The sequence below is a fragment of the Pelodiscus sinensis genome, chromosome 5, assembly GCF_052426305.1.
Source record: "Pelodiscus sinensis isolate ZL-2025 chromosome 5, ASM5242630v1, whole genome shotgun sequence".
NCBI lineage: Eukaryota > Metazoa > Chordata > Testudines > Trionychidae > Pelodiscus > Pelodiscus sinensis.
In genome coordinates, this window is record NC_143056.1 from 74,963,862 (window position 1) to 74,975,989 (window position 12,128).

General features: G+C 36.9%; 1 protein-coding gene across 21 annotated transcripts in view; it reads left to right on the forward strand.

The window, feature by feature from the left end:
- The window catches only part of CD44 (CD44 molecule (IN blood group)), a 96,301-nt gene extending 86,314 nt beyond the window's left edge, over positions 1-9,987 (forward strand). For all 21 annotated transcript variants that reach the window (XM_025185320.3, XM_025185325.3, XM_075927473.2 and 18 more), the window contains 3 exons: positions 294-392; positions 1,824-1,902; positions 7,952-9,987. In XM_025185320.3, the coding sequence (XP_025041105.3) occupies positions 294-392; positions 1,824-1,902; positions 7,952-8,168 (395 nt within the window). In that variant the 3' untranslated portion in view covers positions 8,169-9,987. The remainder of the gene's footprint in view (positions 1-293; positions 393-1,823; positions 1,903-7,951) is intronic.
- The last annotated feature ends 2,141 nt before the right edge of the window (positions 9,988-12,128 follow it).

Here is a 12,128-nt window from a genome sequence, read left to right on the forward strand (position 1 = left end):
AAACCACAAAAACAACATGCTGTTGTAGGAGGGAAATGAATAATATTATTCGAGATAACAAGGCCAGCCTTAGTTATACTGATTGTTAATGCATTTTGATGAGATGTGGGTTGTGCAATGTTTTCCTATGCTACTTTACCCTGAGATGTTGCAACCTTTTGTTAAACTTTTTTGTTTCTGGAGTCCAGGTAAACTTTGTAGTTTATATAATCTTTTCTAATGATGAAAGGGCAAGTCTATAGTCTGTAACTTCCTCTAGTATTGTTGATCATAATGGATGTTTTGTTGTCTAGGTTTTACATCTAACAAACATGATAGCAGAATAAGAGGTCAAGATGGACAGACTACAACAACAAATATATTTTCTCAGCCAAGATCAGCCCAAATACCAGGTTGGTATCTGAAGCTATTGTCTTTGACAGTCTGATGACAGAATTGAATCAATAAAGATGATAAGGTTATTATAAAAGATGATTGCTAACCCCAACTCCAGCCAATGCATCCTGTACTTCAGCTCTGAAGCAAAATATTTAGGACATTTGGAAAAACTAAAAATAGAGATTGAAAGCACTGGAATGTTCTGCCTGTGATGTAGATGTTTTTCTTAATAGAATGAAATCATACCAGTTTTCATCCCCATTGTATCATCCCAATATAATGTCAATGGAAGTGATTCCATAAAAATAGATTCCCTGCTGGGCTATACTTCCATTCATATAGTGGGATTTACACTCATCTTGCATCAGGGTAAATGAATTCAGAATCAGGCTCAGAGTTTATGGTCAATATTAGGTTCTCATGTAGTACAAGTAGTCCCCAGGTTACGTACAAGATAGGGATTGTAGATCAATATTAGATTCTCATGTAGTACAAGCAGTCCCCGGGTTACGTACAAGATAGGGACTGTAGGTTTGTTCTTAAGCTGAATTTGTATGTAAGTCGGAACTGGTACATATTGTAGGGGAAACTCTAGCCAAACATTTCTCCAGAGCTCAGTTTTATTCTCGCACATCTCACTTCCCTCAGTCCTTTATTCTCAAGCTGAGGTGTCTGCTGAGAAAAGCCACTCCGCGTCTCCCTGGTCTGCTGGGGGGGGAAGCAGCTAGTGCGGGGTTGCCTCACCCCGTTTGTAAGTAGGGATCCGATGTAAGTCAGATCCATGTAACCCAGGGACTGCCTGTAGTACTATATTGACAATGTCTGGATTGTAAACAGTATAAGGAAATGTATTTACTGGAAACAAACAAACAAGCCTGTCTTTGCTTTTTTCATATTTCTGCTGATATGATCCAAGGGTTTTGTTTTTTTTAAACCAAAAACAGAAAGCAAGATTTGCCTGAAAATGTCCTTTTAAAGTTTAGGATCTCACGTTAAATGACAAAATGAAGAAAAGTTCAGATCTTCCGCTCTGTTTTTATGTCACCCTATCTGCATATTGTTGCAGACATTTCATAACCAGGCCTCTCCTGCCCACTGAAGAAATACTGTAAATGAATAAAGCAATAATTTCCCTCGTTAAAGGCCCGAGCATGGTTTCATAGTTTCATATAGAGATTCCAGATGCTAACATTCAACAACAGTTTCATTTCATAAGCACATAACTAAATGTATTTCTCATTCCAATGCTCAGAAATGTCTTGCACAGTATTATTTACACTGTTGTGTTAGAATAGTATTAGACTTGTAGTCTTGCATATCAGAAAAAACGTTGACAATCAGCAGAATAGGTGTATTGTAAAAGAATACAACACTGCCCATGTCCCTCTGTGTGTCAAACTCTAAATGAGAATAGGAGCTAATTTTTTTCCCAATTCCACCCACAGAATGGCTGATCATAGTGGCTTCTCTTGTGGCTCTGACATTGGTTTTGGCGGTTTGCATTGCTGTCAATAGTCGGAGAAGGTAAGGAAGCCCACTTCTACCTGTGGTTAGAGACAGTCATTGTTGGAGAACATTCTGTCTTGATTACTGGGAGGCTTCTGATGCTTCTGGTAGCTTTAAAGAAGCAGAGGGAAGAGTTTCTGACAAAATGACAATGGCTGCAAACAGCACATCTGTTATCAGACACTGCTGAGGTTTGAGGCCCTGAACTTTTACCTGGCAGAGTAAAGGAATCATTTCTCTCTGTTTCTTACATAATAATGATCCTGCTTCCTCTAAGATCAATGAGAGTTTATAAAATGTCACATAGATGTAAACAGAAGCATGTACAGTAAATAACAAGGTGGTCTCCAAGCTAACTAAATGTAAGCCCACTGTGTGCTTTGTACAGGCCAGAAGAGTACAGCTGCTCTGTGTGATAGGCTCCATGCACTCCCCATCAGAGGACCTTAGAGATAGGATTCACCTGTTCTCACTAGCTAAAAGAAGCATCACAGCTGCCAGTCCTGAGTACAGCAGCAGTTTGTAGTGAGCCTGGCTGGATCATCTGCAGAGAATCAATTCTCCAGCCCTTCTAGCAGACTATAAAAGAGTTCTGCTGTGGGGCATTTGAAGTGGATAGTGAGAACTGAAGGAAAGGTTTATAGTTAGAAGGATGGAACTGGGAGATGGATTGAAGGGAGAAGGAGGCTCTTTGGATCTTGGCTGACAGGAGTCACAGTTTTGACCTGTGCTTTAGGACTAATTGAGGGAAACATTGCAGTAAACAAAAGGTGTCTAATATTTTGGTAGAAATCTTTTAAGCATTCAGAGTATTACTTGGCAGTGTCAAGTCCACAATTTTTCTTCCTAGTCTCTTAGTTTATAATGTTATTTCTATAGCACTTTCCATGAAAGGATCTCAAAATATTTGTATGATAAACAGCAAAAATATCTTCACAGAGCCACTATTTGCCCCTATTTTACAGATGGTGAAACTGAGGCACAAAGGTGCAATGACTTAGCCAAGTTTAACCAGGAAGTTTGTGGAAACAAAAGCCTACTCAAAGCCCTAAACATAAGTCTATATTTCTTTTCTTATTAATAGCTGTACTGAGGTTTGCTTCCTATTTGTTAGTGACAGATTCCCATTTGAATGTTACACTTGAACTTTCCATCAGTGTAAATATTCTCATGTACTTCTGTCACAGTACAGAGTGAGTTAATTAGTTCCTGGTTTATACTGGCACTCTTCAATGGCAAAGGCCAGCACGCCCAAAAAAGTGAGTGGTGCTTAAGAGGGAGATGACCTAACCAGATTGGCCATTAAAATGTGATCTCCACAGGCTTCTATAGGGAAATATAAAGCTAGAGGAAGGGAACCTTTGATTTAGACCATCCCTCAAAGTGAAGCAGGATTTGTGAGGCAGGGAAGTGCAAATTGGGTGACTGCAGACTAGGGCTAGGTCCTCTGCTGGGGTAAAATGATCTAGGGCTGAGGTGGTACTGATTTATACCTGCAAAGGTTATGGCCTGATGACCATATCCACAGCAAGTGTGCTCCTTTGGTAGCCCCTCTAGACTGGGAACTGCTGATTTAAAATATCAGCCACATAGTAAAACACACAATCTACAACCTCCGTCTTGTGAGTTGGTCTAAGAATTAAAGTGTAAATATTCTGTCTTAGTGATCTGTGCCACTCTGCTATGTCTGCGAAGCTGAGGCTGCTTTCTTTGCCTCCTTCTACCTTCCTCTCCACACCAAGTCACCATAGAAACTGACAGAGAAGTCTAGCTGTGATCAAATACAGATAGACTCTATCCAGAAATGAAACAATCTGAAAGCTATAATTTATTAACTATTTTTAAATTAAAAACATATTTTACTTTGAAATTCAGGGAATTAAATGTTACATATAGCATAATACTAGATGTGCACACACCTCCTCCTCTTCTCCCCCCTCTATTTATTTGTGTGGATTTGGAGGAAATTTTTGTGAAATAGAAAGTAGGACTCTGCTCCAACATCCATTGAAGTGAAGGAGAAACTTTCCATTGACTTTGGGGGCACTGTGTCAGGCCTTAAATTAATAAATATGGGGCGGAGGGCGATATAAAAATAAAAACCATTTTACTCGTTTATTTGGCAAATGTAAATTAGTTTTAATTACTTACAGTAATTCATAATGAGCATATTGTAGAATATTTTCTACAAATTATAAATCTTAGACATATGAAACTAATAATTTTTGATCTCACAATAACAATTTTGTTGTGAGATCTTTGCTGAAAAGCAGAAAGGAATAAACTGAGGAGTTTGTGAGTGAGTGGTTCCAGAGTTAGGCTTTGTCTACAGTGCAGGGTTTTTGCGCAAGAAGCTTTTTGCAGAAGAGTTCTTGCACAAAAGCGTGTCCAGATCTCAAAGTGCATCGCAAAAGCAATGTGTTTTTGTGCAAGAGAGTGTCCACACTACATGGACACTCTTGCGCAAGAAAGCTCTGATGGCCATTCACAGAATGGCCATCAGAGCACCTGTGCTTTTTCCGATAGGGGTTTCTTGTGCAAAAATCCCTCTGGAGCATCCATGCCTGCCTTTTTGCACAAGAGCTGTAGCGCAAAAAGGAGTTATTCCTTGTGGGGAGAGGAATAACACTACCGGCAAAAGCCCTCTGTTCTGTCAATTTACTTGCACAAAAACACGCTTGAGGTGTGGGTGCTCTACCAGATGGTTTTGTGCAAAAACCTTGTAGTGTAGATATAGCCTTAGAAACTAGAATTTTCAAGGCTTTCACAAACAGAATTTTAAAAAACCAACTAAGTTGTAATGTGTTACCAATATTGAAGTGAACTTTAATCAACCAGCCACACATTTTCAGTGTCTTTTTCATACAGTCTGGTCAGGATGGGCCAAGGAAGTGTATATGTTATTGTTTCAGAATCCAGGTATCACAAAAAAATCTTTTATATGCCTAAAGCATCCAAATGTTTGATTCATCTCTCAAAAGACTGAGCCTATCTACTTGGGAAGTTTATGCAACATGGGATGTCTTAGAAATTCCAACCAAAGTTGATCATTTTGGAGAATAGGAAATAGCTTGATTTTATTTAAATTTCCCCTTTTTCACAGTTTCTGCTTGTGAGATTTTGAAATAGTATTGCCCAAGGCCCAGCATAAATTGTGGAGCCCCAACAAAACAAATAAATATTTTATGTAAAGAATCCAGCTTTCCAGTCTTGAATAACTCCTCTCAAAATACTCATTAGAGGGAAAAGAGTCCTTCCCTCCACAACCCATGAGGAAATGCCTCACAATTTAGCTATTATTTTGAAAGAAATTCTGCTCTGCCTTACTTCCCATGGCATCTCATTAATGTACACTATTTTCTGGAATTGGTGTTGAGTATGTGTAATTCAGGGCTGAATTTACTCCCATGTGTGTAATGTAAACATGGCAAATTAAGACAAGGGGGATCTGCTCTTGGCCACTTTGGCTAAAACAGCTGTCATATGTCTGTCTGGCAATAAAAAATATACTTGATTCAAACTAAAGATGGAGAAATAATTTAGCTGCCAAATTAGTAGTTCAAATGGAATTCACTTAGCCAAAGCAGGAAGCATTTTTAAAGCAAGTTTGTGTAAATATTGTAGTTGTTTTCAAAGTATAATGCTTTGGGTATATGTCTTTATATTTATATTTAACTGTGCATATCTTATATTTAGGTATGCAGCATAATCAGAAAGCCAGTTTAACCACCTTCATGAGATATCCCTGAATATATAGAACCAGCACTGTTAGTTTCTCTGCTGCCACTCCAACACCATTGCATGGCGTATGTTACAGGAAAGGAGTGAAAGGAAGGATAAAGCCCAGTCTTTATTTCTATTCTTCAGTATAGTCTTTAACAAGCTAAATCATTGATGACAGCATTGTGACCCCTTCCATAATTGTCAGCACAGTTCTAGTTCTGACACGTTTAAAAGAAAACAGAAGAGAAAAATGATCCTTTGGTTTAACTGGAGTATGCTGGAACCCTCAATCCAAATATTGTACCCAGCCACTTCCTAAATTTGATATCTTTTAAAAAACAATTGCAGTTCTAAATTTTGTGACTGGTTCCATTGGGATTCAAACAAAACCCCACAATCTGGAGCCTCCCAAACTTTAGAAATCCAGCATCAGTTCCAAATGCTGAACCTTCAGAATGAGTTCAGCAATAATAACTGAGCAATATATCAAGTAAGGGCTGTTGAGTAATTGCATCTAATTCATATGATTAACTCAAAAATTAATCTTGATTAAAAACTAATTGTGGATTTAATTATACTGCTAATCAATAGAATACTAATTGAAATGTATTACATACTTGCATGTTTTTCTATATTTTCAGTTACAAAGTGTACAGTACTCACTTTAGATTCTTTTTATTATAAATATTTGAACTGTAAAAATAGGAAAAAAAACTATTTTTAATTTACTTCATATAAGTATGATAGTGTGATTTCTTATGAAAGTGCAACTTACAAATGCAGAGGGCTACATAACTTCACTCAAACGCAAACAATATAAAATGTTAGTGCTTGCAAGTACACTCAGTCCTACTTCTTGTTCAGCAAGTCGCTAAGAGGAACAGGTTTGTTTACATTTGCAGAAGATAATGCTGCCTGCTTCTTATTTACAATATCATCTGAAAGTGAGAAGAGGCATTACCATGGCACTTATGTAGCAGGGCGTTGCAAGGCATGTGCTTAATACGCTAAACATTCATATGCCTTTTGTGCTCTACCACCATCCCAAAAGACATGCTTCCATGCTGATGACACTTGTTAAAAAAAAAATCTGTTAATTAAGCTTGTGACTCAACTCCCTGGGGTAGACTTGTTTTACTCCTGCTCTGTGTTTTACCCTCATTCACTATATATTTCATATAATAGCCATCTTAGATGTTGACCCAGCACATGTTGTTCATTTTAAGAACACTTTCACAGAAGATTTGGCAAAACACAAAGAGAGTACCAATGTGAGAGCTCTAAGAGAGCTACAGCATTTGACTCAAAGTTTAAGAATTTGAAGTGCCTTCCAAAATCTGAAGGACATGCTCAGAAGTCTTAAAACCCAAAACACTGATGTGGAAACTACCAAATCTGAATCACCAAAAAAGAAAATCAGCTTTCTGCTAGTAGAATCTATATCAGATAATGAAAATGAACATCCACACCATTTTGGATCATTATTGAGCAGAAGCTGTTAGCAGCATGGACACGTATCCTCTGAAATGGTAGTTGAAGTGCGTAGAGACATATGACTCTTTAGCACATCTGGATGTAAATAGTTTGCAATGCTGGCTACAACGATGACATGCAAACGCCTGTTTTCACTTCCAGGTGACATTGTAAACAAGAAGTGGGCAGCGTTATTTCCTGAAAATATAAACAAACTTGTTGCCTGAGTGGATGAGAAATAGGACTGAATGGTCTTCTAGGCTCTAAAGTTTCACATGGTTTTATTTTTGAATGCAGTTACTTTTGTACATTTATAAGTTTAACTTTCATTAAAAAGAGACTGCACTACAGTACTTGTAATGGGGGAACTGAAACATGCTATTGTTTTTTACAGTGCAAATATTTGTAATCAGAAATAAAGTGAACACTGTAGATTTTGTATTCTATGTTGTAACTGAAATAAATATTTGAAAAGGGGGAAAAAATCCAAAATATTTAAGTAAACAGTATTTATTGTTTAACAATATGATTAATCACATAATTAATTGTGATCTATTTTAATTGCATAATTAACTGCAATTTTTAAAAATTGCTTGACAGCCATAATATAAAGAATGGGATTTTCAAAAGAACCGTGCTCCCCTTTAAGTCACTGGGCTCAGAATAAAGGTAGTCGAGGATACTTTTCGATATCCTACCTGAAACACGAAATATAGCCACTCTCTAGAAAAAAGCTTTATGTATTACATATTTGCTTTTCTCCATTGACAGACTCGCGTTTTGTTTCTTTTGAACTTTTTCTGGAAAATCTGCTCTGTGTGTTGTGCTTCCCAGTTCCATAATCTCCATTTGTGTGTCTTATTTTTACTAGATGTGGGCAGAAGAAGAAGCTAGTGATTAACAATGGCAAAGGGTCAGTGTCAGACAAGAAGATGAGTGGACTGAATGGAGAAGCTAGCAAATCTCAAGAAATGGTGCACTTGGTACATAAAGAACAGCCAGATAATCGAAAAGGAACATGTGATGAAATCCTGACCACAGATGAAACACAAAATCAACAAGAGGCTGGCATGAAGACCGGGTTGTAATAGTGTTGGGCCATCTTGTAGATCGAGAGTGGGGGAAATCAAAATGACATGGAACTGGGCCTGGAACTCACAGATGCAATGTGCTACTGATAACTTTTGAGCATAACTAAGCATAGATTTCCTTCTTTTTAATATTTTTAAAAATCAGGTCCAAATTTTAAAATATTGACATTGCTTTCTGATAGAAGCCTCTGAGACTTGCATAAATTTTGCAGTTCCCATTTCTTATCTGGAAGATACTTACATATAGCATGTAAGAAGGAATAGTTTCTCCAGGTACAGCACCTTCGCTGAGTGGAAACACAGAAATATCTAATCACTCGCATTTATGGAACTAAATGTATATTCTACAAGCATAGGTGAGGAATAAATGTCTGGAGAAAATACAGAGGTAGCTCAGAAAGGGCTTCTGTAAAGTCTGACACCAAAATCTTTTAAAATTACCTTCTAGCCCTGCGGAGTTTGTCAGGTGAATTCAGGATCTGCAAATATGGGCAAATCGTGACATTTTAAAATGATTACAACTAGAGCTTTAATGAGAACAAAAGGAAGAGGCATTTTTAAATGCCCATGAATATACAATGCAAATAATTTGTATTGGGATGTGTGAAAAGACTAGAGTTGATACATAATAAACTTTTGTTCTTATTATCTTAACAATCTGTGCAGTTATCCCTCAGTTTCAGAGTTCTCCGTTGCTGTTCCCCGAATATATTTTGAGTATGTTCCCTAGTGAAACTTGTTAATTAGGTTGACAAATAAATGCAGTGACCAGAACTGAATCCCATATTACAAAATCTAGCAGTAGGACATGATCAAACAAGATGGCAATGTTTTGTTTCTTGCAGAACAGAGCTCTATCTAGCCCTGCTCTCAGTTTTAATCACAAAATTGTTGCATGTTACTTGCTGATATTTTAACAGTCAAATTAAAATTGTGATGCTTTCTATTGGATTCCATTTCATTCATCTTTTTGTTTAAACTCTGCTTATTAAAAATTGCCAAGAGAAATATTGTTCACTTGTTGAAACAAGAAGTTGGAAAACTGCATAAAGATCACAGAAAATAAAATAAAACTATTCCAACAACGTAAAATAGCTGCAGCTGCATTGCTTCATGCTTCCCCCATCCCCATAACCTATTTGTGCAACGTATAAACTATGGTTATCTGAAAAAGTGGGTTGTGCCCACAAAAGCTCATGATACCATCAACATTTTTTACTAGTCTCTAAGGTGTCAAAGGACTATTCACTATTTTTTTACGTTTTTTCAGTTAGGGTGCATCTACACTACACCCTTAGCTTGTATAAGATACACAGTTTGAGCTATGCAAGTTGTGTGTCTTATTTTGATATAATTTTGAAATAGCTTATTTCGAAATATGGTGCTGGCTACACAACACCATATTTCAAAATGTCTCATAATCCTTGTGGAATGAGCATTACAGGGATTTTGGAATAGCGAGCCTGTTATTTCAAATTCTAAATATCAAATGTCAAAAGACACGGAATAGCTATTTTGGGATACTAGAAGTATCCTGAAATAGCACTGCTGTCTAAACATACCTTTACAGACTAACATGGCAACCCCTCTGAAACTGAATTGATTGTACATTATAAGTAAGAAATTGAATTACCAGCAACATTCTGTCCAACTTCACTTTAAGGAAAAATCAAAATGAAAACAGTTCATTAGGTAATTATAATCAATGAGGACCATATGCAGCATGGGATGGGATATTTAGTCGGTTAAGCAAAACAGTCCCATTCATTGACCATGGATTCTTAATAAACATAGAAGTACTCCATTAAACTCATTCTTTTAATTTCCTTTTTAAAGAAATTTCAGCAGTTAAAATTTCAGCTAGAATTCTCTAATTGTGTTTTATTCATACCACAATGTGTTAGATTGCTGAGTTGTGTTTCTCAATGTAGGTATTTAGCGGCTCTCCATAAGCATTTGTTTAATAACTTACTGTAACTTGGTGACATTTCTCAGGCATATTGCCATGGATTAAATTCCGCCTGTGCAAGAGGGGCCAGCACAAGAATGACTTGTCTTATTTTGACCACTGAAGTGGCACATGTGCTAGCCCACCGAACAGGGTTATTTCACAAACAGAAAGCCACATGTAGATGCTCATGAGCTGCTTATAATCATATGCTTAGAAGTCAATGGTTTTGTACCCTGTTTACGACATCAGTAAATATGGTCTACTGTCAACAATCTCATCCCATTATGAACATACATAACTGAGTTATGCTGTGCCATATTTGTATCCTTCAGGCATTTTTCATTCCAGAAGTAGTTTTTGACAGTATTTCTCATAAGCCATTGTAAATCAAAATGGTCTTTGGAAGGATGCATTTAAATAGGCACAGTGCATAAAATTTGATCAAAGCAGAGGACCAGAACAAGACCTATTCACTTCCTGAATGCTAGCTGAACATAGGCCTCTGTGCAAAGCAAATACTTGGTTGCCTTGGAGCAAAGACTTAAAATACAGGTTTCAACATGTTACACATCGGAATTCTTGATTTTAAACAGGAGTATACCTATTCAAATACTTAATGGGAAAATCTGCCATCTCCTTCCTAGATTTTTCTATTTCACATGCCACATGTAATATGGCAATGGCATCCTCACTTGACTTCTTGGGAGTTTTTGTTGTTGTTGTTGTTGTTGTTGTTTAATAAATGGCATGCAGTCTCTCATACAGAAGCAGTGCCATTATTTTATATATGCTAAAGTATCATGTCATGTGTCCTATGTGTTATTAATTTGCATTGTAGTTTCAAAACTAGATTATCATTTCATGCATGTAATATAACAATTGTTCATATTTAGGTGGGGTTTTATTGCTTGGGGTCTTTTTTTTTTCTATTTCTATTTCTTTTTTTTTTTTTTTTTTTTTTTTGTGCAGAGTACCCATGATATATTTGTATATTTATTAACAGAATAAGTAGAAGAAAGAAAGTGGAAAAATTAATTGTAAATTGAATTCCAAAAATAAATCTGATTCTAAATTAAAGGAAAAGATAAGATTGACATTATTATTAGCTAGAGTTTGTCTGTCTATTAGTCTTGCTTTGTACCAGTAAGATATAGGTCTCTATACCTAGCTGCAAGCCTTAGGTTGCACCCTGCTGAAACTCCCTGTAATCTTTTATGCTTTACTAACATTGAGTTTGGGTTTTCCATGCACTCATTTAGTTGTGATAGACTTCAGATTGCCAGTTTTGAAATGGGCAGTTTAGCTTCTCTAAAAAAATTGATTATGGATCTAATTGTCATCTCCCATGTCTACACTGCAGGTTTCTTGTGCACGAACTTTTTGTGGAAGAGATCTTCTGTAAAAAGTTTTTGCGCAAGAGAGAGTCCACACTGCCATGGACAGAATGGCCATCAGAACACCTGTGCTTTTTCTGTAGGGGTTTCTTGCGTAAGAAACCCCTGTTGTCCATTCACACACGGCTTGACCCATATTTTCTGGATGATTTATGAAGTGTGGTTTATTGAAGCAGAGAATTGAGAAGGGTTATATAGTAATAAAGCTTTCTGGTCAGGGGTGTTTTAAATATTTTCCACAGAGTCATTGAGAATTGGAATTTCAGGATGTTTGTATGGTTTTTCTGGTACCTTGGGGATGTTTTGTGTTTTTGTGACATGAGAGTAATAAGAACCTACCCCTGTGTAAGGCAGTTTGGAAGCATTTAATATGCTGATGGAGACTTCCAAGAAGAACATTACCAGGGCCCTGATCACCACATAGTAATAGTTGAGTGGCCAAGACTCTGCCCTTAGTTAGAGGAGTGTCTAGTTAGCTTTTCTATGACTCCAGGAAAGTATTTCCCTTTCTGAATTACAATGATTCTCTGTTGCTGTGGGACTCAGGAGACTTAAAGAACTTTACTCAGCCAGGAGTAGTGGGGATTATTTGGACTAGACTGGCTTCTTCGG